A 26,337-nucleotide genomic window follows, 5' to 3' on the forward strand; every position below is an offset into this window, starting at 1 on the left:
ATCTTTGTGAATGTTAGAAACTTTCAGAGAATTTCAGGGAAATACCGTATTTGTGGCCTTAAAAAATGTTTTCATCATAACAAACCCACAGTCCTATCTACTAACTATCTGTTTACATTGAAATGCACAATACATTATGTGCATGATGTAAATATGTTTATCACTGGCTTATATCTGCAGTGTCAGCTAAGTTATGAGTAAGTAATTATGACTTAAATATCTGTAGATAAAAGTATTTGTCTAAATCTTAGTTCAACTGCATGCAGCCTCTTTGAAAGAACCTCTGTGTTAACAGTGTGTTGTTGTTTTTTAATTGTGCAACATCTTTAAGTTGAGTTCTCAGAAAAGTCCCTGAAGTGATCACTCATTAAATCATCCCCTTATAAGGCATGACTATATTCTCTCTAACAACTTCCTCTTGACACTTAAAGGTGCTAGATTATAACTATTTTCAGCTACGAACAGGCGACAACTTTGTCCTTATCAGTTGTCTGCAGATTTAACACTCACTACTGAACCTGTGAAATTTGCAGTGTTTACCTGAAGTGAAAAAGGCTTTGTTGTAATTGACAACTCAATGATTTCATCCCAAACATAAACAGGTGTTTTCCATTACCATTCCATACATTTAAAAACAAAGAAAAGAAAAAGGAGAAGAGACACCATGTTGCAAATACTGGTCACTCCAGTACTCAGTAGTCAAGCTCGTTCCTGTAACACTTTAAAAAGGGAAGTAATGTGTGACTTCTTAAAGGACATTAACATAGAGACAAATCAGGCCAAATGTTTCATCTGTTTGAAATTACAGATTAAAAAAAAAGCCAAATATTGAAAATAATAACAATAATAAAAGACAGCTTACTGATTTGTATTTACAAATTCTTCATATTTTAAATAAAATGCATACATTTAAACAAGTTTACAGTGAGAATGTCCTGTTTTTTTTATTTTTTATTTTTTTGTCTTTTTCAAGCAAGTCTTGAAGTAACTCTTAGATGTCTATATGTACATCCAAATTTTTGCAATTAATACTGTCCATAGTGGCCCTAAACAGGACCCATCCTAATGCAGTTCCACTGTCTACAGTCCTAATTTCTGGGGGGGGAAAAATGCATCTCAAAGTTCAGCTGAAGATGTGCAGCTTTAGTTGAAAACACAATGACAGAACTTTGTACCACAAAAACAGTAACTTTAGAAGACATCCACATTATTTGTCTCACTAAAGCTTCATTGCAGCAACTTTGGTTGATCTCTGTAATGCAGATTGAACTGTAGGTTCAGATCTCTGAAATCAGACTTGCTTAAGGAAGGGATCTAACTTTGTCAATACATGTATGTCCATGTGAGTACTGCACAGAGATAAGCTAACAGTCTTACATTTGGGTTACCGTTTATAGACACTGACTAAAAATGAAACAAGACAAAGACTACAGCCATACTCACAGCTACAGTATGAAACTGAAGCTGTTAGGTTCAGTGACAGCTGAGCTGTTTTGATCTAAATGCTAAAACCGCACACTAACATGTTCACCATGTTAATTTAGCACATTAGCATGCTAACATTTGCTAATCAGCATTAAACACAAGATAAGTTTACCCTAAGGGGGAAATAAAGGTCTGTTCATTGGGATATATCCTCTGGAGAGTGCAACAATGGAGAACTCGCACAAAGAACAAAGATTCAGTCTGGGTCAAAGCACATTAGGGCTGTACAAATGTGCAAAAGTGCTTAGAGTGCAAACACCACAGTCCATGTTGGAGTTTCCTTAGTGCAAAAAACTGCAGCACTATTGACAGTTCAAAATGGAATGAAACCTTTGCACTGTGAGCTTTATGCACTTTTGACTTTTTGTTCCATCATCTGCACAGCCCTAATATTTGAATAAAACCATTTAAAAATTTAGACATTAGTCTGAATCTTTTTGTTCTCTGTGTGTGACTCCTCCATTGCTGCTACTGCACCAGAGAAGAAGACTGACAAAGGACAGATTTTTAAGGCACAGCTCAACCCTTATGAACCACTCGTACATCTTCTGGGGACCATGAGTGTACAAAATTTAATGGGAAACCACTGAATAATTGCTGAGATATTTTAGTTTAAACCAAAGTGGTCCAACAAACTGACCGACACACAAAAACAACTTTGCCATCCCTGAAGGAATTCTGAAAAAGAGTAACCTCTTCAAAGTGAGGGTCAATTTTTGCCTGAGGCAGAGAAATGTGGGCTGACACTTAAGGCATGTGTTCATCTTAGTTAAATAAAAGGCACCAAACAAATTTCACTTTGGCTCTCAGAGCAGAGAGGATGAAGATGGTTGCCCCTTTACAAACTGCTGCCATAATGGTGGTGTTAACTTTTTTATGGATGTAGGGAAACTTCTCTGATAAGTTTATAAAAACTAAAACACAACTGACCCTTTGCAAAGTCCCTCCCCCAGACACAGACTGGCTAATCATAACATAGCATCTGGCCAGCTCAGACCAGGGTCTGACAACAACACAGCTGTGCTCCATTGACTCTAATGCAGTCATTTCAGATTTCCTTCATTTTCAGGCTGGTTTTGTGGATTTGGAGCTAAATGTTGTGCCTGGGGCACGTCGTGTATTAATGATACTCGTTACCTGGAGAGGTTGGAAAAAGATAAACGTTTCTTCCCTGTTCCAGAACCAAAATCAGACCCTGAAAAGTGTAGGGTTAGCTAGCTAGCTACTGAAGATATAGCCTACTGAATGTATACACATGCTGCTTTTACTTTTTAATGATTATAACAGTGAGAAAAGACCGACCCTGCTGTACAGGACAAGCACATAAGAAACACAGCCAAACACTGTTCATCTGCACACACTGCGATGCCACACAGCTGGTTCAATATCAGCAACGTTTCCCTTTATATTCATTGTCTTCTGTGGTGATCAGCAGTGATGTGGTGGTTCACTTTTACACTGTGATCTGTAGCCTACAGTTCGGCTTTAGCTTCTAACTATCTTTGTCTTTTTAACCTGTTGTTGCTGCTGAGTCAGTTTGACATCCTGGATATATCATTCAAACACAGACTGTAGACCCCTCTGTCTGCTTCTCTCTGGAATCACTGTTTCATTTTTCCAAAAATATGATAATATTTCTTCAGGGAGTGCAGTTAGTTACAGTGTGGGCTCCATGCTTACTCCAACAGCTTGACAGACCATCACAAAGTGGCGGGGCTTAGCGAGGGGTCAATGACATATAAGGAAATTCAGTCGAACTTCCAGTCCAGTCTTGGTGGAATGAAAGGATTTGCACAGCTCCTAACACAGAGGTGTGAAGTGTCTTCACCACTTAAGGTTACGACATGCTGAAATTGGCGTTTGAGGATCACAGCCTTGTGGTGAAACCCATTTACATGACCACCATTCATTCACCAGAATAACAATCCATCATCAGTCCATTACATCTGATAAGAGCAAAGAAACGTTATCCTCAAGCAACTCCACAATGCAACAGTCGTCACATCTCATCCATTACATCCTTCACACTGGAGTACACTGCCATTTCCTCCCCTTCCTCCTCTTCAGGAACATACTGTTTTGTCTCCTCATCCTCCTCGATCATCGCCTGCTCCTCTTTGCCCTCCAAAACTTCACCTTCCTCTTTACCATTCTCTTCCGTCTTCTTTTTCACTGTTTTCTTAACTTCAGCATACTCTGTCTCCGTGGTCTCCTGCTTCTTTGCTGCCTCCCTGGGACTCCTCCTTTTCATCACTGAGAAATCAATGCTGGCGTACTCCACATCTTTTGGTCCACCATTGAGATCAGACATTGCTTTCTCTGCTGCCACAGCTCCTCCTTCTTCAGCTGCCTCTTGGTAGTAGGTCTGATCATCTTCCACTGTTTGACCAGCTTCTATCTGTTGGGTACAACATAATGTACACCCATCAACCAGAACATTAAAACCACTGGCTGGTAAGGTGAAATGATCAATGCTATCATTGATCATTTCGTTACAATGCAGTGTTCTGCTGGTAAACCTTTGGTCCTAGCGTTCATGTGGACACCACCTGACACCTTCCACTCACCCAAACAGCAGTGCAGACCAAGCACACCCCCTATGGCAACAGCAAATCCTTGATGGAAGTGCCCCCCCCAGCAGGACAATGCACCATGCCACACCATAAAAACTGCTCAATTGGAATTTGACAAAGAGCTCAAGGCGATGACCTGGCCTCTAACTTCCCCACATTCCAATATGATCAAGCTTCCATGGGACGTGCTGGCACCCCACCTCACAACCCACAGGACTTAAAGAACCTGCTGCCAATGCCCTGGAGTAAGACACCACACAACACACTCAGAGTCTGATCCAAGGAGGCCCCACTGTGGTTTAGGGGTACCTCTGGGGTACTGGCATGTCCCACAAATGCTCAATAAGACTGGGTTCTGTTGAATTTGGAGGACAGGTTGATGCCTTGAGTTTTTTTCATGTTCCTCAGACCATTCCTGTGCAGTTTTTATGGTTTGGCATGGTGCATTGTCCTGCTGAGGGGGAAGGGCAGTGCTATCAGGAAGTGCCGTTGCCAAGAGGAGGGCTACTTGGTCTGTAACGTGTTTGGGTGGGTAGAGCAGCAGAACATTGCATTGGAACAAGATGATGAATCAAAACTGTATACATTAAGCGTAAAATCTCTCTCTGGTATATTTACATTACTGCCAACCATTTCTTTCAAATCATGCCATAATCTTTTAATATTGTGCTGCTAATTAGGGATCCTCAGATCCTTAAAATCTGACATTCCTAATTATTAATCTGCTAATGCTGAGGTTCCCTCTACTACCCCAACCTCTTCCTTAATTGCTGTATCTTTGGTATTGCTGAGGTAACTGTAATGTAATGTCTATGAATGTGTTTGTAACTATGAAACTGTTTCTCCTAGGAGTCTCTTTGTTGCTTAGCTGAAGTAATGTACATACCAGTGGATATTCTTGACCGGTCACCACCTCCAGATTTCCAGAGCTCTTCTGTTTTTTTCTGAGGGGGTGAATGCATTTAAAGACAGCAACAAAATTAAAGAATGAATAAGATCCACAAACAAATCAGAAATTCATCATTGGATTCAAAAGTGTACCTGTGGCATTTTTTTGCCAAACAGCAAAGGACAGCTGAAAGAACTGCCCCAATCACAAAGGCAATGATCACTTCAGGCCGTGAGACAATTTTCAGTACTTCACTGGTTTGACCTGCAGTCATGAACAAAAGAAAAATGTTGCTGTTCATGTTGTTCTGAACACTAAAAAAACATGCAATGGCTTATTTCCTTTTGAAAGCTTGTCCAACGGTTATGTGAGGACAAAGGTAACAGTAAAAAAAAAGAGGCACTAAAAATGTCATAAAGCAGTGGTCTACAGTTGCTGATGTGTTTTAGTTGAGAACACGTACCATCTTGATCTGAGATGTCATTTCGAATGGTGAGGTTTTCTTTTGCTTCCCCATTTGTGTTGCTGCTGACACACTCAACAGAAGTGCTGTGGTCTTTTACAGTCACAGTGACAGTGCTGTTGACCGTGTGGTTTGACACAGTGGTAACGACAGAGTACTCAGTGTGATTCTTCAACAGCGGCCATTTGATGGTGGGCAAAGGAAACCCCTCACTGATACACACACAAGTCAGGACCTCTGACTGAACCACACATCCAGAGGTTTCCAAGATCTTTGAAAACACTGTAAACACGCAAGCAGAATTATAACATCACAACTAAAAGCAGATAGTGTAAAATGTGATCATGAAATTCCTTTTTCAGAAGATTATTACGGTGTACTTACAAGTCACAGTGACATCAGCATATGTATTCACAGTTGTGCCCAGGTGTTGTGCTGTACAGATGTACCGTCCAGAATGTTCTGCTGTCACATCAGAGATGAAGAGTGTGGCTGATCCAGTGTCCTTCTGTAAGTCACTATCAGCTCCACTCTGCAGGTTTGTGTTGGAACCACGTACAGTCCATGTGACATGAGACGGAGGAAAACTTTCAACACTGCAGGTCAGATTTAAAGCACCTCCTTTCTCAACAGTTGTGTCTCCAGTGATTACAAGTTTCCTCATATCTGTGAAGCAAATTATGAACATAATATCTTAAGTTGAGATATGTAAAAGAGGTCAGAAACAATCAAATACAGAATTCATTGAATTAAATAATGACAAGATAAAGTCATTAAACACATTACAACATCTCACAATATTTATAGACAATAATTGACCTTATCCTTTGTGTGAACTAGGGCGCTTCCGCATTGTGTGATGTTATAATATTACTTCTGTTTTAGAGCCAAAGTGTGGTCACTTTGCTGAGTGTTGCCAACTTTATCACTCTTTACTTGCAAGCTGGTATTGAGTTTTTATTTTTTTCCAGACACTTTTTCCCAAAGTGTGGAGGATAAATATAATAGCTTATACACCTTCATGGTTGCCAGGTATATCACCAGTTGTATCTTTTAACTTATTTATATATTTTATTTTGCTAATGTAATGGTTTGCCACCAAAGAATGACTGAGAGCCGCTGTTCAGCGGGCAGCTGACACACCTAGAGAAACAGTAGGGATGAATGGTGTGTACAGAGAGTATATTTTCACATCTAACTCTGTGAATTAAAAAATTATTTCAAAAACCAGAGTTGGTGATTGCTGTAACTGTGGGAAACTAACCAAGATCATTTCAGTGATTATTTATTTATTTTTGTTAACGTGTTTACAAGACAATTATGTTAGTTTTAGTTTGATGAAAGAGAGAAACTCTATGGCTGTATTCTTCTGTTTAATAAGGAAAACAAATGTAAGAATATTTCCTTTCTTGACATTTTGTGAGTTCATTTCTAAGACTAAAAAAATTAAAAAGTTGTGGAACATAGTGAACTTGCCACTCAAAATGAAAGAAGTCCTCACATGTGATTTCATGCCATTTTCTCACGTTGTCACTGATGGCTGATGTTGGTACTGTAAAATCATCCAATCACGACAGTACAGCTGCTGAATGCTCCCCATTGTCATTCACTGTTTTTCAATGCCAACTAGCACTGTTATTGCTACACCAGGAGGACAAATAAGACTGGACAGAACCGAAAGGCAAGTCAAGTGTATTTATGTTGCACATTTCAGCAACAAGGCAATTCAATGTGCCGGCGGGCGGCTGGCCTGCCTCATGCACCTCCCTCGCTACGTGATGGAGGTGGCCTGACTGACTGCCCCAAACCCAGGCCCGTGGGAGAAGCCCCCCCCCCCAGGGGAAAGCACAGGGGAAAAAAATAAGTAAAAGTCAACTATCTTTCTATTTTCTTTTCTTTTCTTTTATTCATTAATTTATTTATTTTTATTCATTTATTTTAGGCCCACCTTCCTTCCCTCCTCCCTCTAATGTTTATACATACTATATAATGTTTTATACACAATAATAGATGGATTAGCAACCGTTTTACTTCTCACGATAAATACTTTCCATCCTACACTTGTATGGCTTTTTAAATTTTTATTTAAGGTTTAAAAAACAACAAAAAAAAAGAGAGATACCAGAGACAATACCGCAATATCATACCGTCACAGCATCCCCCGAAAATAATACCGTGATATTGATTTTAGGCCATACCGCCCAGCCCTATTTACATGTACTGTCTGTTAGTGTTTTCTGTTTTGTTTGTTGTTTTATAATTACCATCGGAGGGTGCCAAAGTCTAAATATTTTCAAACTCTCCACAGAGCGGCTTTAACAGACAAGATTTTTATTATTTTAAACATGTGGCTCCGGTAGAGCTGAGAACCATGTGGAAGCCTTCATAGGTCCTAGGACTATTTTTTTTTTAAAAGTTCATTATAAACTAAAGGGGCAGAGCTGTGGAAGTTATTCAGGAATTGAATTTGGTATGGTTAGTGAGGTCCTTTGCTCTAAACAGAGTTAATAGCTTCAGCTCCTGGATTAGAGGAAAGAGGGAAAAAACTACAAGACATTTTCTGTCGTAGAAGAGTTGTACAGTGTACTTACATATCACTGTGACATTAACTTTTCCCATCAGGGTGTTGTTCTGATGTTTTGCTGTGCAGATGTACAGTCCAGCATCTGCTGTTGTCACATTAAGGATGGAAAAGGTGTCCATTCCACTTTTTCTCAGGAAGGTCACAGTGTCGTTCTGCAGGTCAGTAACAGTGTCGTTCTGCAGGTCAGTAACAGTGTCGTTCTGCAGAATAGTTTCTGTTTTATTTTGCATTTCATCAGAATATTTAGTCCATGTAATGAGAGCTGGAGGGAAACTTTCAACACTGCAGATCAGACTCAGAGCCTCACCCTCCTTCACACTTGTATTCCCAGTGATTTCAACTTCCTTCACATCTATGAGACAAAAATTGTATATTGTATTATATACAAAATAATGGCACCACTAAAAAATCCAACACACCTGAGCAAAGCATCAGAAATGACATGACAGACTATCTCATATCAAACATCTCAGATAGTAAAAAGTAAAGCTGTGAATAAAGTACAGTATGTGTTACTCACAGGTCACGTTCAGAGTCACCGTCTCCTCTGTTGTGATGTTGTTTGTGAAGCTGACCTTACAGGTGACCTCAGTGCCGTGGTGTTTAGCTGAAGGGTTAAAGGTCAAAGTTGAGCTGTGTCCCTGAGTGACAGCAGTCAGATCCTCAGTCTTGAAAGCAGTGATGTTTCCTGTGGTGCGAGAGTCCGTCTCTCCTGCTCCTCTCCACATCCAGGTGATTTCAGGGTCAGATCCAGAGCAGAGACCAGGAGCAGTGCAGGTCAGTGTGGTCTGCTGTCCCTCTGTCAGAGGAGGAATCATCACTGTGGGCCTCTGGGTCAGACCTAATGAGAGAGCAGTCCATGAGTGGAATCAGGTGAGCAGCTTGAGGGTTATAATTCACTTGAACATGGGCCAAAATTATCAGATACTTTCTTAAACACTGGTGGAGTAAGTAGGAGTTTATCAGGAACTGCTGCAGTTCCTCTGGTTGCCATGAGAGGTCAACACATGCAAAACATTACTTCATGCTCCACTGAGAACATAAATTCACCAAATATACTGTTGCAGTTTATAGGCACAACAATAAACATCTTCACTGAATATATTTGTTGTAGCTCTCTGTACCTTTAACAGAGACTCTTGCTCTTGTATAGAATGTATATCCAACTTCCCTCCCATTCAGGAAACCATTTACTCTGAGTTGATATGATCCAGGGTCAAACTCAGTGAGGTCATTGATGATGATGCTGCAGTTCCCCTGATACACATCAGGCTCCAACAGTGACACTCGTCCTTTGAACCCAGACTGAACTTTTTTGTTGTTCTTGTTAGTGTGGAATATAATGTCTGAATCACCACATCTTTGTTTTGATGGTTCACATTTGTACCAAACTATATGTTGGGGTATAAAGCCATATTCAGTGGTGAAAAGACACGGTATCACAACACAGAGTCCAGCCTCTGCTGTTATTTCTCCTTTACTAAGAGTGATACAGTATCCTCTGTTACAGAATTGTCTTCCCCAATCTGCACCTGTTAATAAAGACAATGAAAGAATATTAGAATATTTAAATTTTGATAATGCACCATATTTAAAGGGAAATTTCGGTTTATTTCAACCTTATTTATTTCGGCCGCGCTTTGGAAAGCAGAGCTAGATGGGAAACAAACATGGCAGCACACTGGTAAGGTAAGACAACATGTTTACATGTCGTTTTCTATATGTCCTCTGACATTTATGTCAGATATGAGGCGGTCTTTGTGGAAAAAAAAGCTTGTTTAGTGGACTAACTTTGCACTTGAAGTATGCCCGTTCACTTATGTTTTAACAGGTCTGACGCTACTATGCGCCCCGGCTGTATCTAGGCTAACGGCTAACATGCTAACTATTATTTTTATGTCACTAGTCACTTGAAACAAATTTAGGACGAAAGGAGACAGGTTGAAATAAACCAGAATTTCCCTTTAATAAAGTATGAAGGAAGGCTACTATGACTGTTTTTGTTTCACATCTCTGCTGTAGAGCAGAATGGATCATAATTTCAGCATTTTACATGTTTCTTTATCCCTTATACATATGTGACGCCCCTCCCAATGTCTTTGAGAATGTTTCAGCCAGTCTTATTAGACAGCTGGCTGACATGGGAGGGTCGTTACCATGATTAGGCTCACCTGGGCTTCCAAGCTATAAAAGCTGCCTGATCTGTTCACTTGGTCTCTCCCTTCCTTTCAGCTGACATCCACTGAGCATCTTTGGTTTTGGTTTGCACCTTCAACACCTCCACAGAACACCTGACACTCACCCATGCATGGCTTTCATGACTGACTTTGCTGATCTACACACTCCATTGATTATTAAGTTAATTTTAGTTTAATAAATTTGGCTTGTTTTAAGTAAATCTTTTGTGTGGACTCCCTTCTTGTCACATACTCTGAGCCAGTTTGTGACACATATGATTAACAAAATGTCCATTTACATAACAAGTCCATCGTTTCCAACTCAGTTAATAGATGCGAAATAACTTTAAGGACATTAATCATGGCAGATTATATCTATCTATGTCATTCATTTCTTTAATGTCGGCATCATAACGAGATTATAATAAAAGATGCAAACCTGTGTCAGCATTGCTGCCTCTCACAGAGAACAGCAGGGTCACCAGGATGACAACAAACATCCTGATTTGATGTTTGAGACAGACAGTCTCTCCCTCCACAGGATAAACTTTACCCTGAAAATACAGTGAAGATAGAGGAACTAAACCAAAGGAAGCTCCACAGCTGACATCACAGACGAGAATACAGGATGTTGCAGATTTAGTTGGTTGCGATATTAACACACTTCACATTTGTTGTGGTAAGGCATTTAGGCTTTGGTTACACTTGTCTTTTTAATGTGACTTATGTAATCCAGTCATGCCAGGATGCATTACCTGTCAAGTCTAGATCAGAACTTGACCGCACTGGGATCTGATCAGCCAGACCACATTTCTCTCCAGAGCGAGAGCTGAAGGAAGTTACAGGGTTTTTCCATACACACGTGCTGGCTTGGCTTGAATCGGCTGAACTCAGCGCATCAGCCCAGCATGGATGGGATCTGCATTTCCATTATAACAGGGCTACCCGCTTCAAAGTGTGTCTTTTACTGATGACGGCTTGTCTTTAGTCAATGAGGTTTAAAAGCAAAGGGCTGATCCACAGTTTAAGATCCCAGATTATTTTGCTGTTAGTGGTTTTTATAGCTGGTAACCAATTAGTTCACCTGTTGGAGGTGAGCTGTTTGCAGAGGTGCAGTAAGAGCCTGTTGTCTGCAGCTCTTGATCTAACATCTCACTCCTCCCTGTGGTATAAGTAGCTTTGTTTTTACTGAAAAACAGCTGCTAACAAAGCTGCACTATTTTGGTGATAAACGCATTTCATTTCTTGTAAATACTTCCCAATAAAAGTCCCCTGATATTTTGTTAATTAAAAGCTATTACTGTGAAGCAGCAAAATAAGGAAATGTTCAGTTTTCATGAGCAGTAACATAACACTACTTACAGCTGACAGCAAACATGAAACAGTAAAATAAAGTAGATGTAGTAGGTGTAGGTGTTGGCTTATGTCAGCTATGTGCTCACATGAGCAAACCACAAATCACAGATGTATATTATATTATTCAGGGAAGAATTAATTTCATTAACAGCTCAGAAATAAATCTTAAACAAAAATAGGCATGTTATATGTTTTACCTCTTCCTGTGTCTCTCTCCTGCGGTCTTCTCTCCACACTGGTCAGAGTTTTTCTGCTCTGAACTGGTTTCTCTGCACTTTTTTATTTCTTCCCTCTTTGTGCAACAATCAGGTTTAAGGAAGTTTCCCCACACGCTGATGAGCAACATTTCTCCTCTCCTTAGACTGACATGCTCATGTACACTTATGTCATTACATTACAGTATGTGTATCATATATCTAATTAGAAATTTGCCCCTTTAAAATTGAATTATGAAAAATGTTTTAATTTGCTTCTTGTTGTTTTTATCCTCTCTATGATCAAAGTAATGTGAGTGTTTTAAAACAGGGAAGTGATGTTAATATGTGATTTTTCCCCCAAAGAAATAATATCTTGAGAAATCACAAACTAGTGAAAGCACTTCTCCTCAGGGTTTTTTGTTTTTGTTTTTTATATCTGTTTGTTTTTTAAGTGTTTATTCTAAACAACTGAATGTAAAATACAGTATATCTTCTTAAATTGCTTCAACAATGCACAACATATACAACACATATAATGTGTGTAGTTGTAAATGGTCTGGGTTACTTGCTAAAATCTGCAGTGAGAGTTGAGTGATGATGGTCTGGTGAACAGTGTTTTAGTCCTGCATTAAAATGTAACTTGTGACAGATGAGGCATCAAAAAATTTAACTGGGAAGTTGTTCAGCGTTTCCACATTTCAACTGCATGCAGTTTTTAAGAGAATCACTTCTGCATATTTGTTTTCTGGTTTATATTATGCAAAATCTGAAGGAACTGTTCTTAGCAAACTCACTGTAATTGTTATTTATTTAAACACTGCTTTATACAGCACCACTGTGTTCTCTGTATCTCTGATAACTTCATGTTTACATTTTATACTGCTTTAAGTGTTCATCAAAATTACGGGTAGAAACTGGAAGGGATGGAGGAAAATAATCAATACATTATAGTACTGTGATATTTTGTGTGGCAATATTGTATTGATAGATGAACTCCAAGTATTGATATTTTACTCCTGCAATAAAAAAAGGTGAAAGTGTGATGACTCCCATTAGATAAAGTTTTTCCTTCACTTGCAGCTAAAAAAAGTCATAAATTGCAACATAAATCACACATATATATATATATATATATATATATATATATATATATATATGTTATTGCAATACTCAGCATGTTGCAAAACATCTGCAGTCACAATAATGTTGGAACATGAGCTGAGTATCCTGATAATATCATATCAGGGGGCCCTTGGTGATTCCCTCTCCTAGAAACTGAGATGAGGTATGAGCATACATGCAAAAAGAAGGCAGTAAAGGGTTGAAGGTAGCATGTATACTCAAACTGACGGTGAAGGGAAAGTTGTCTGTTATTACTAGCACTGATATGGTGTGGGAATAATATGGAGAAGTGATAAAAGTCCTTTATAATGGTACAAAATGTGACTGTCAAATATATCAGACTAATCAACTCCAGGATCAAATTTAGCACTGACATCTGGCCTACAGGATACATAAACAGTCAACATGTAGTATAAATCATTTGTGCATTACGCAGCACAACAATCCAGAGCAGGGATGTAAAATACCTCAACAAGTAACAACCGGGCTACAAACTATCAGAAATCACACATGGCAGAAGATGTGACTTTATAGTTGACAAGTGGTGAGAAGTAACTGAGTACATTTACTCAAGTACTGGATTTAAACACAGTTTGGAGAAACCTGTACTTGTGTTTCCATTTTATAGCCTTCAGAAAAATATCATACTTTTAACTCCATGTCATATAATTTATGTACTTTGCTATTTTGTTGATAAAGATTATTTTATACAAAACTTATAAAATGAATTGTTATAGATGGAAATATCTATCAATAACATGCAGTAGTACACACTGAGTCACATATACATACTGAAACAGTAAAATGTTTTAGGTAATGTTAGGTATGTGAATGCAGAGCTTTAAATTGTACGCGAATGTAGTATTTTTATACGGTGGCTGACAATGACAAACGCGATGCAAATACAGAAACACACCGCAAATAGAGAAATGCACTGCATATAAGAAAACAAATGCAACGGGAAAACGCTGCATAGAGAAACGTGCTGCATATACTGAAACTCGCTGCAAATAAGAAAACAAATACAAAAAGAAAACGCTGCATATACACTCATACAACGGAAGTGCTCCAGGCCTCCAGGGGCAGTGCTGAGCTTGCACCCGAGAGACAGACGAGTGAGCGAGAAGAAGAAAGTTATGTTAGGAGGAAAGTTGGAGCCAGGACAGGCAACACAGAAAGGTATGTATTCTTTTTTATGTTTCTTTCTTTCTTGTTTTTCACATGTGGCCCTCATCTTTTACTGTATAATGTAAGTGAAGCTGATTTACACAGCTGACGTTAGCGTGCTAGAGACTTTCTACACGAGTAGTGTGTCCGTAGTAGTAATGTTAGCTAACGTTACTGTAACTAATGTTACTTTCCGGGACACCCCAGGTTTCAGTTCGGAGGCCTACTTTTCTGAACATTTTTTAATGTATAATACAGGTCATGATTATATTGTAGACTTAGCGAAATCGTTTCACTGCTAGGTTCACTGTTGTGCACTGCCTGTAGAGCAAAACAAAGTGCTCTGCTCTGCAACCCCCCCCCAATACACCAGTGAGACGAGCACCGCAGCACCTCCACGGACTATCACATGCTGATGGTCCCGGTGTTTCTTCCGCAGGCTCCGCTTCACTCAGCTGCCCGATATACCTGCTGCTTCTTCCCACATTAACCTGAATAACAAACCAGGGCTCAGTGCTCCGGTTGGATCCAAACGGAGAGCCGCTAGCTGGGAAGCTAGTGGAGGCTAACTGGTTGTGTTTCCCTCCGGTCATGCTGCGGCTAACGCTCCGCTAGCTGCTCCCAGCTAGCTCCTGTTTGTTATTCAGGTTAAAGTGGGAAGAAGCAGCGGGTCTGTCAGGCAGCTGAGTGAAGTGGAGCCTGAGGAGGAAGCACCGGTTAGCCCCCGCTTTCACTGCAGGCGGATTCACTCGCCACAGGGGCGAGGAAATAAAACCTAAACAGCCAGCTTAGTTTAGCAGTTAGCAATGTCTTTCACTCTCGGTCTCTGCTGTGTTTAGCTATTTCCCTGCTTTCCTGTTAGCACTACTCGGCTACCACGCTAACACTCCAACTCCAACTGAGCCGGGAGCCGGGCTCACGGTCTCACAGAGAAGAGTTGGAACATTAGCATGGCAGCCCATTAGTGCTAACGTCCCCACGCTTCTCCGCCAGGCTCAGTGAGTCGGAGCCGAGAAGCGTGGGGACGTTAGCGTTAGCAGTAGTCAGCTACCATGCTAACGTTCCGGGAGCCTGCTTCTCGGCTCCGGCGAACTCTAGCGTGGAGCCTGGCAGGCTCACGGAGAAGAGAGGAATGTTAGCGTTAGCTCCCAGAGTTAGCACTAGAGCTACTACGGCTATTGGAGTACCTTGCAGCTATGGAGTGCTTCTACCAGCTCTTCTAGTCACTGAGCCTCGCCTCCATTTCAGCAAATATATTGCATTTATTACAGGGACCATCATCATTGAAGTAGGCAGGGGAATAGCTAAACACAGCTGCCAGGCTGCCCGCCGGGCTACATTTTACAATGCTAATTGCAAATGTTAGCTGGGCTGCCGGGCTACTCACCTAATACAACCGAAACGCCTGACCCATTGCTGGGACTGAGCCACTAATAACTCAAGCTCCGGACATTAACCCATGCTACGATGCTTAACGTTACTGTAATACTAATTAAAACAGACATTTGACTTAATGTTGTACCTGTCCAGAAGAAGAGCTACCTCCGAGTCAGATTGTAGCCCCTTTAGCTCTCGCAGTGCTCTCCACCTTGGAAATGCAAGGCCAATGTTAATCCGAGTTCTGTCCCTTTCTTTATCCGACAACTTCTTCGCCAACAACCGTTGTTTCTTTAGAGGTAATGTCAGATCCTGGTCGTCTTCAGGTGGACGTTCCGCTCTCTGCCATTTAATTTCGAAAATACGTGCTGCCATTGCTCACCGGCTGTAGCCTTTTATAGGGAGGGAGGGCCAAGGGCTCCGAGAGGAGGAGGAGGAGTACATGAACGCGCAGCCGGACCGGCTTGTAAACAATGGGCTGGAGATCAACACAGAGAGAGGGTGTGTGAGGTCATGCTATACTCCAGATGAAATTACACCTCTAGTTCTTCACATTTTTTAATTCCTTCAATCTAGAAATAATGAATTTCACTTATTGCTCCTTTAAACAGCTCATATCATAAATAATTTGATAATAGTTTTTGGGTTATAAAATTAAATATTATCTATTAGTGTTTAGAGCTGAACCGCTGTGAAACAATCATGAAACTAGAAAAGCACTCGGAGAGCGCAGACCTCCACCAAGCAGCTCGGATTTCCCGCCATTTTATTATTTTATCCACTTCGCTTCAACCGATCACCACCACAATTTTATCATCTGTTCCTTGTACCATTATCAACAAACATACAGCGCAGGCAAAAACATAACCTCCTTGGCGGAGGTAATAATGTTTTCTGTGATTTGCCTGCTGTCTATCAGCGCTGAGCCGCCGCCTCCTCCCATTCAGTCTATACCACGGACCAGGGGTGGAAATCCCGGGGGGGGGGGGACATGACTCCCCCTTCAGTAAAGCTGCCCCCCCCTACAATAATTTGAGACACAATTAATAATTTTTGAACAATGCAGTAGTATTTATTGAAAGCACAATGTAAGCGGTGCTCATTATAATGGCGCAATAATGTGCTATTCAAATCTTAAAAGACTTAGTCTCCCCCTCCCATTCCTAGTAGTGGTATATCCCACACTCTTTCCAACGAGCAGGGCTACTTGGCAGCAGTAGCAGCGTGTGGCTGGACCCGCTGCCCACATCGCGCATCGCAGGGTAAGATGTACACTCACACAGACAGAGTTTAACTTACACCAGTTACAACACGTCCCATTTACTGTTAGAACAAGCCCCAGGCCCAGGCTGATAATATAAACTGTCTGCAACATTTCTCCTGCATTGTTCAAAAGCCTACTCAATTACGAGTGCTGCTAAGCTAAAAGCTAATGATGAAGCTCAGAGTTTAGTGATAGTCAGAGAGGACCGGAGAGAAAGAAGAGGGAGAGGACAGGACAAAAGCAGTCAGTGGTGGAGTGGCTTGTAGCTAATGGGTACCTGTCTGTAGGCTCTCCACCTGTCAGTGAGACAAACATGAAAGACGTGCAGTTTAACCGACGAGGAGCGGTCATTACGCGCGACTATTATGCACGGTTGTGAGGTGCGCAGCGGTAGATCTCACAGCACACTGGTTATAAACCAGTTTACCAGCTTAATTGCAGGAAATGTTTAGTTGTTAAGACATTTCTCATAAGTATAGACATTCACTCTGCCTGTTGGAGAGATAGAGAGAAGATTAAAGCGTCAGATTGCATTAAAAGATGCTGTATAAAAGACAGGCTACAACTTATTTTCCTTGTCCCCCCCTGGAATTATTCTCTAAAATTTTACTGTTTATTGTCCCCCCCAACTATGAAATGGGATTTTCGCCCCTGCCAGCTGATGTCATCTCGTGAGTCGACATATTCCATATTTCATTTGCTCACAAGCATGTAGTTTCTATAGTTTGTTTCCGCTGCTCCAGCAGCAAAGGAGCAGGACAGAGTGGGCTCATCGGGATCTAAATAGCTTTTGTGGCTTAAACAGTTTCAGAAAAAGGCTGAACTGGGGGGCTGCATAAATGTAAAGTACAAGACAAAAAACTTTTTTTAAGACTAAGATTCATGCAAAGCTCACGTGGAGTCTGAGGATAAAACTGGAAAATGAGCAGATCCCCTTTAAGCTCACTAAAGGTCTCATCATTGATCTTTGCAAGTCATTTTGAAACACATTTAACATGCTTGTAACTGAATTAGGTAAGCAAGATAGTACCGAGATCCATTTGAGTACAAGAACACAATTTGAACTCTTAAACCAAGTCTTCTTACTGCTTATTTTTTCTGCACTACAACTACAGATCTATGTACCTGCACAAGTGCTTGGCTATGCATTAGGATGTGCACTTGTGGTGGGCATCTCCTCTGGTGGGTTGTTTGCCACATCTTTTAGAAATGTAATGTTTTTGCCACACACACAACAAACGCCTGGGGAAGCTGTCATGGTAGAGCCACAGAACGGACAGTGACATTACATCTGTGGGGGAAAAAGAGCTGAGTTTGCAAGGTCGGCAAGGTTATATCAGAGACAGTGGATAGTTAGTTTTCCTAAATATTTAAACAATATTATTATCCGATTATCGTCATCTCCCTGTGCTCTCACCGTTATTTACCTGCAATCGAGTTGTCATCTCTTCACGGCTTAACTTCTTTTTGCCCTCTGCACCTCTGCCCGTTACATTTCTTTTTACACACCTTCTCTGCTCTCCCTTTCACCTCTCTCCACCTTCCTCTTATTCAATAGCCCGTCACTGATCAATAAAGTATCCAATCATATGTGGAGATGAGGTCGAAAATAAACTAACGTTAAATGCAATTAAATCTCTTGGGTGTCCCAGAAAGTAATGTTAGTTACAGTAACGTTAGTTACAGTAACGTTAGCTAACATTACTACTACGGACACACTACTCTTGTAGAAAGTCTGTAGCACGCTAACTTCAGCTGTGTAAATCAGCTTCACTTCCATTATACAGTAAAAGATGAGGGCCACATGTGAAAAACAAGAAAGAAAGAAACATAAAAAAGAATACATACCTTTCTGTGTTGCCTGTCCTGGCTCCAACTTTCCTCCTAACATAACTTTCTTCTTCTCGCTCACTCGACTGTCTCTCGGGTGCAAGCTCAGCACTGCCCCTGGAGGCCTGGAGCACTTCCGTTGTATGAGTGTATATGTAGCGTTTTCTTTATACATTTGGTTTCTTATTTGCAGCGCGTTTCTGTATTTGCAGCATTTTCCCTTTGCATTTGTTTTCTTATATGCAGTCGTTTCTCTATTTGCATTGCGTTTGTCCTTGTCGGCCACCGTAGCATAAAGTTACTAATCAAGGCCCAGAGAGTTCAAAGGACTGAATGCAAATACACCTATCGTGTCAAAAATCCCAAGATAATATTGACAGATTATATAGACGGTTCTGTGATTTGCTATATAAAGAGATGGATATGGTTCTCATACAAAATTCTTCCAGGGCTAACACCTGTAAGAAGAAGAAGAATCTCTCTTATGGAAAAATCTAAAAGCCGCTGAGAGGAGATTTCTTAAAAACAAAATTCCTTCACAGAAAGCAGCTCTTAAGATGGAATATAAACATTGTCAGTTGCTTTTTGATAAAAAGCTACGATTTTGTAAAAGAAGATTTGATCGTGGCTTGTCTCTTAGTTTAGAGCATTTGCAAATAAAAAATCCTCAGCTCTTCTGGAGAGAAATTAATAAACTGGGTCCTAAGAAAGACTCAAAAATTCCAATGGAAATTGTGCTAGAAAATGGTGATCTTGAGCATAAGCTTGACTTGGTGCTCAACAAATGGGAGAATGATTTTACTGTTTTATTTTCTGGCAATAATGGCATAGATGGTTTTGATGAGACTTTCTTAGAATATATTTGTGCAGAAAAAAAGTCCCAGGAAGAGAAGTTTGCACACAAAACTTATGAGCCCAATCAGCTATTAAATTCAGATATTACACTTGAAGAGGTTAGTAAAGCTGTTGAGTGTGCTAAATTGAGAAAAGCTTCTGGCATTGAGGGTCTCTCTAATGAAGTACTGAAAACACCTAAATTGTTACAGTTCCTGACCCATTTCATGCAAGTATGTTTCAAATCTAGTATTGTTCCTTCTGATTGGTACAAATCACTCATTAAACCAATTCCAAAGTCGGCCAAAAACGACCCAAGGGTCCCTCTCAACTATAGAGGTGTCAGCCTTTTAAGCACAGTTTATAAATTGTTCTCTAATATTCTAAACTCCAGGCTGTCTCAATATCTAGAGGCTGAAAACATTCTAGTGGAGGAGCAGAATGGATTTAGAAAATATAGATCCTGTCTAGATCATATTTACACCCTAAGTACTGTAATCAGAGCTAGAATTTCTGAGGGGAAGTCTACCTTTGTTTGTTTTATTGATTTCAGAAAAGCTTTTGATTGTGTTCACAGAGATTTGTTGGAGTTTAAACTTATTTCAGCTGGTGTAGATGGTATATTTTACAAAGCTGTTAAAGCTTTATACAAAAACCCAGTGGCATGTGTTCAGGTGAATGATATGAAGACAGGGTGGTTTCCCACTCCACTAGGAGTCAAACAGGGAGATGTTCTCTCTCCTACCCTCTTTTCTCTGTTTATAAATGATTTAGCCCAGCAAATTAAAAATGAAGATATTGGAGTGCAAATAGGTGATATGAATTTAAACATACTTTTGTATGCAGATGATATCGTTATCCTGGCAGAGAGGGAGGAGGAGTTGCAGTCCCTGTTAGACATTGTTAACCATTGGTGCCAAAAGTGGAGAATGTCAGTTAATCAAGAAAAAACTCAAGTCATACATTTCAGAAAACATGGAGTAAGTAGAAGCACCTTTAATTTTTATGTTGGAGTTAAGCCATTATCTTACACAAGGGCATACAAATACCTTGGCTTCACCCTGGATGAATACCTACGGTTTGAAGAAGGTATTAATACCCTTGTTGATACGTCAGGCAGAGCATTAGGTTCTATTATAAGTAAAATGAAGAATTGTAGAGATCTTGGCTATACTACCTTTTCAAAGCTCTATGATGTCTGTGTTTCTCTGATTCTTTTGTATGCAGCTGGAATATGGGGAGGGAAGGAGTTTTCCAAGGTGAATGCTATTCAAAACCGGGCTATTCGTTGTTTTTTATGTGTGCACAAATTCACACCTGTGTTGGCACTCCAAGGCGATATGGGTTGGGAACCCTGTTTAATTAAGCAGAAGGGGGAAATGCTGAGGCTCTGGAATCGTCTGTCTTCTATGCCAGAGGGTAGAATAGCTAAAGGAGTTTTTAACTGGGATAAACCATATAACTATCCTTGGTGTAGTGAAATGAACGCTATCTTTAATGAAGCTGATCAACAACACATCTTCATAAATGGTCTGCGATGTAGTGTCAATTTTGTGAAGCATAAGTTATTCCTTGAGTATAAAGAAAAATGGGCCAATGACATCTGGTTTAAACCAAAACTCAGAACTTACTGTCAGTTGAAAAATGTTTATTGTCCAGAACCATATGTGACTTAACCCCTGGATAGATCCAGAAGATCTCCATGTGCCCAGTTGAGATTTGGGATTCTCCCTCTGGCTATAGAAGTAGGAAGGTTTAACTCTGTACCTGAGGAAAGGAGACTTTGTACCGTGTGTAATTTAAATGTAATTGAGGATGAACTTCATTTTCTGTTTCATTGTCCACTATATGATGAAGCCAGGCAGCTTTTATTTCAGAAAATGCAGAATGTGAAGCCTGAGTTGTTTTGGACTGTACTGAGGATGAGGTTAAGTTGGAATGGTTTTTCAGAGAAGAGGTTTTTACTATAGCTACCTTCATAAAAAGTGCCTGGAAATTAAGAAAGAATGAATTATTTGTGTGAATTCTATTTGTATAATGTATAATCTGCATTGTTTGTTTTGTTTGTACTCTGGAGATTATGTTTGCTGGCTTTGATTATGAAATTTGTGTCTTGTAAGCCCTTATAGGCTGGGCACCTTCACTGGTGTATGACACATAAATAAATAATAAATAAAAATAAATAAAATATACACACAAAACAAGAAAAACAACTGTTTTTGCATGCATTTTCATTTATTTTATATTCTCTTAGGCCTATGTTGTATTATTGATTGCTGCTTTTATCTCATGGCACTATCTCAAATGTTGATTATGATCTTGCCTTTTAGCCCGCTACATACCTTCCTACCATGAGGTCGGACAAGATGGACAGACGAGGTGGGACAAGGTGAGACAAGAGGAGATGAGACGAGACAAGACGAGATGAGGCTTTATTTATAAAGTATCCTGAGGGTGACTGCTGTGCAGCTGTTGCAATACAGAGCGGAAGAAGTGCAAATATAAAAGTCAAAAATAACAAGAAGGTGCAAATAGGATGCAAATCCAAAATATATAGGCCAACAATATAAACAATGCAAAAGTCAGGTTAATGATATGGATCATAACATCTAAACACAGTTTAACGATAGGGACCAGTTACGTGGGATTGCATATATATGTACAGTATCAAATCTGAAGCTTAGAAAAGTGCTGAAGAAAAATAGAACATTTTTAATAAGAACTATTTTTGTGGAAGGTGAACTGCTGATGCATCTATACATTCATACAAACTGAATGATGGCAAAGGAGCTTCAACACATCTAGAGTCCTGAGTTTGACCAATAACATCATACTCTGGTGATGTCTGTTTTCTGCAGAGACATGTAAGTTCTGTCCTCTTGATTTCGTGTCACCTTTGTTCTTGCTTTCCTTTAGAGAGAGAGAAAAAACAGAGTGAGCCATGTGTTGCCTCAAAGTCTTCTAATGCATTCACAAAGACTTTAAATCATAAAAAGCAGAAGTAGTAACATACCAAAGGAATATCATGAAGACTGTGCAGAGGACGTTCACACTAAGAGATACACCAGCAACAGCCCAGGGAAGTACTACACTGTGAGGTCCACACTGCTGCACATGATCTACCATAAGAAATAGGGGATGTAAACAAATCTTTATGAATCACACTTCATCATCATATTTATCATTTATGAGTCATAATGGCCTCATAATGTATTATGCTTTGGAAAACAGAAGTCTATGGTGAAGCAATATGATCATATCAATATGAATCCGAAAGTGTATCTCTGTTAAAGTCTATAAAGTTGTTATTCTAATCACCGTCCAGCTGTACACAGCCAGCCCAAGAGCTCAGAACGATCTTTAAAATATCTGAAAAACAAAGTAAAGTCCCCTTTTTAAGTCCTGTAGTCAGAGAATTCAGTGTTAAAATCACAAACCGTGTGATGGCTCCACGTGTTATATGAAGATGTTTTTCAAGTTATTTAGCATGAATTTGACGAGCTGTGGAAATGCTTGTTCTCTGCACTTGCTGGGCTACGCAATATCTGCACAAGGACAGTTGTACATTCAGTTTATTGTTATGACCATCAGATGACAGCTACAACAATCCTCTCACATTTGTTCCAACTCTTTGTACCTTTAACAGAAACAGTTGCTTTGAAGAAAATGTAAATCCGCCTGTCCTCCCAAACAGGAAACCATTAACTCTGAGTTGATAACAGGAGTTGGTGCTCTGTGTTTTTGTGTTTCATTTTCATTTTTTCAACCAAGCCTCTAATGAAGCCAAATTGAGTCCACATAATGAGAGACACACGTAAACTACCAAAACTGCAGGTTAAATTAGGAGCATCAGCAACATCTGAGACTAGTAGGGCTGGGGCGACGCGTCAGTTCAAACAAAAAAATGGCGGCGTGCAGCAGCAGCATTTGTTATTTGTTATTTATGTGACAACGCCTGAACGCAACACAGGCTCCGCTCCATTGACTGTGTGCACAGTGCCATGCTACGAGTTCGGGCCGGGCTCGGTTATAATTGTCTCACTCGGGTTGGGTTCGGTCAGGAAAATGCAGCCTGAACGGCGCTCTAGTGTGCTCACCTGTGTGTGTGTGTGTGTGTGTGTGTGTGTTTGCTAGCGCATTGGGGCCGAACTCCGCTGTGCGTGTTACAAACAGCAGAGGAGAACTGTAAACGTGCAACCATGTACAGACAGAAATGACATAAGATAACATAAGGCTGTTTAGTTTGTTTAATAAAAGGACAAGGTATAGACCTGTTCTATTGGAATGGTAACCTTAAATGACTTCTGTTGTGATCTGGTGCTATATAGAAAATATACAATTAAATAAAATTAACTTGACCTTCAAGGGGGTATGTTTCAATAAATGTTAATGATTATAAGAAATGTTCCGGACTTCATATTGTTTAAATTGCCTCATTAATCAAATAATGGAAAAATATTCGATAATCGAAAAATTAATCGTTAGATTAGTCGCTAGAAAAATAATCATTTGGGACAGCCCTAGAGACTAGAATAACTGCCTTTCAGGTGTATGCCTCTGCGAACCAGTTAAGTTGCTGTTGTCACGTTAAGGATGGAAAAGGTGTCCATTCCACTTTTTTTCAGGAAGATCTCAGTGTCATTCTGCAGGTCAGTAACAGTGTCATTCTTCAGGTCAGTAACAGTGTCGTTTTGCAGGTCAGTAACAGTGTCATTCTTCAGGTCAGTAACAGTGTGGTTCTGCAGGTCAGTAACAGTGTCGTTTTGCAGGTCAGTAACAGTGTGGTTCTGCAGGTCAGTAACAATGTCGTTCTGCAGGTCAGTAACAATGTCGTTCTGCAGGTCAGTAACAGTGTCATTCTGCAGAATAGTTTCTGTTTTATTTTGCATTTCATCAGAATATTTAGTCCATGTAATGAGAGCTGCAGGGAAACTTTCAACACTGCAGATCAGACTCAGAGCCTCACCCTCCTTCACACTTGTATTCCCAGTGATTTTGACTTCCTTCACATCTATGAGACAAAAATTGTATATTGTATTATATACAAAATAATGGCACCACTAAAAAATCCAACACACCTGAGCAAAGCATCAGAAATGACATGACAGAACATCTCTTATCAAGCGTCTCAGATAGTAAAAAGTAAAGCTGTGAATAAAGTACAGTATGTGTTACTCACAGGTCACGTTCAGAGTCACTGTCTCCTCTGTTGTGATGTTGTTTGTGAAGCTGACCTTACAGGTGACATCAGTGCCGTGGTGTTTAGCTGAAGGGTTCAAGGTCAAAGTTGAGCTGTGTCCCTGAGTGACAGCAGTCAGATCCTCAGTCTTGAAAGCAGTGATGTTTCCTGTGATGTGAGAGAAGTTCTCTCCTGCTCCTCCCCACATCCAGGTGATTTCAGGGTCAGATCCAGAGCAGAGACCAGGAGCAGTACAGGTCAGTGTGGTCTGCTGTTCCTCTGTCAGAGGAGGAATCATCACTGTGGGCCTCTGGGTCAGACCTAATGGGAGAACAGTCCATGAGTGGAATCAGGTGAGCAGCTTGAGGGTAATCATTCACTTAAATATGGGCCAAAATAATCAGATTATTAGTTAAACATTTCAATGTGGCAATAAGTAGGAGTTTATCAGGAAATGCTGCAGTTCATCTGGTTGCCATGAGAGGTCAACACATGCAAAACATTACTTCATGCTCCATTGAGAATATAAATTCACCAAACATACTGTTGCAGTTTATAGGCACAACAATAAACATCTTCACTGAATATATTTGTTGTAGCTCTCTGTACCTTTAACAGAGACAATTGCTCTTGTATAGAATATATATCCAACTCCCTTCCCATACAGGAGACCATTTACCCTGAGTTGATATGATCCAGAGTCGGACTCAGTGAGGTCATTGATGATGATGCTGCAGTTCCCCTGATTCACATCAGGCTCCAACAGTGACACTCGTCCTTTGAACCCAGACTGAACTTTTTTGTTGTTCTTGTTAGTGTGGTATATAATGTCTGAATCACCACATCTTTGTTTTGATGGTTTACATTTGTACCAAACTATATGTTGGGGTATAAAGCCATATCCAGTGGTGAAAAGACACGGTATCACAACCAGGGATGTAACGATTACCGATATTACGGTAAATTTCGGTTAATTTTTTCACGGTAAGAATTACTGTTTATGTTTAAATTAATTACATTATCGCAGTGGATAATCAGGATATGTAGTAACAGCCTCATTCAAGTCTCACAATGCAGGCGCTGCGTGAATGCGTACCAAACACTAAGAATGAAAACATGGCGGAAGGTGGTGAATTAAACGCACAGAGTCTGAGGTCTGGGCGTACTTTGGGTTTCTGAAGAATGCCCAGGGACAGCTGGTGGAGGACAACTATCCTGTGTGCAGAACATGCAGAAAGAAAGTTGCTGCGAAGGGTAGCGACACTACAAATCTGCTGGATCATCTCCGTGACCATCATCCACAGCTTTACAGCCAATGCAAGTTATGCTATGCAAACGTCAGTTATTGTGTGAGGGACTTCAATTTTACTGAGATTGTCATAATGTGTAACTCTCGACGTATACTGGACATTTGAGCCGTATCTGTCCTCCTAAATGGCGACTAGATCTTCCGTTTTCGTTTAAGACACTTAGGAGCTAAAACTAGCTGAATAGCTAATAGCCGTATTAGCAGCTATGTTGCTAAGTGTCTCAAAACGAAACGGAGCTGTAAACACTGAGTGGAGCCGACAGAATATAAACCGATGTAACGTAACGCTAATTGAGATCAACTATGATTGAATCACTATGATTATGGTTATTGTATTGCGAGCTAGAATCGATATAGACGGCCAGTTATGCTTTCTCGACATAAGCTCAAGGAAACAACATAAAACGCTGCCGTGTTAACCTTTGACCGAGAGCCTTAATGGGGGCTCTCGGTTTTATAAGGTTAATTAAATTCACTGCTCACAGTCTTGACCTAACAAACACACACACGAGAACATGCACTCCTTTTCTC

General features: G+C 40.2%; 1 protein-coding gene across 1 annotated transcript in view; it reads right to left on the reverse strand.

Annotated features, from left to right (window-relative positions):
• Positions 1–862: 862 nt before the first annotated feature.
• The window catches only part of LOC117266023 (uncharacterized), a 39,937-nt gene continuing 14,462 nt past the window's right edge, over positions 863–26,337 (reverse strand). Inside the window, exons 7-17 of the mRNA XM_078171220.1 lie at positions 23,896–24,329; positions 11,725–11,766; positions 10,611–10,725; positions 9,119–9,526; positions 8,515–8,835; positions 8,002–8,346; positions 5,795–6,076; positions 5,411–5,692; positions 5,100–5,211; positions 4,945–5,002; positions 863–3,883 (exon numbers count right to left, since the gene is read on the reverse strand). Of these exons, the coding sequence (XP_078027346.1) occupies positions 3,485–3,883; positions 4,945–5,002; positions 5,100–5,211; positions 5,411–5,692; positions 5,795–6,076; positions 8,002–8,346; positions 8,515–8,835; positions 9,119–9,526; positions 10,611–10,725; positions 11,725–11,766; positions 23,896–24,329 (2,798 nt within the window). The 3' untranslated portion in view covers positions 863–3,484. The remainder of the gene's footprint in view (positions 3,884–4,944; positions 5,003–5,099; positions 5,212–5,410; positions 5,693–5,794; positions 6,077–8,001; positions 8,347–8,514; positions 8,836–9,118; positions 9,527–10,610; positions 10,726–11,724; positions 11,767–23,895; positions 24,330–26,337) is intronic.

This window comes from Epinephelus lanceolatus, chromosome 10 (genome assembly GCF_041903045.1).
Source record: "Epinephelus lanceolatus isolate andai-2023 chromosome 10, ASM4190304v1, whole genome shotgun sequence".
Lineage (NCBI taxonomy): Eukaryota > Metazoa > Chordata > Actinopteri > Perciformes > Serranidae > Epinephelus > Epinephelus lanceolatus.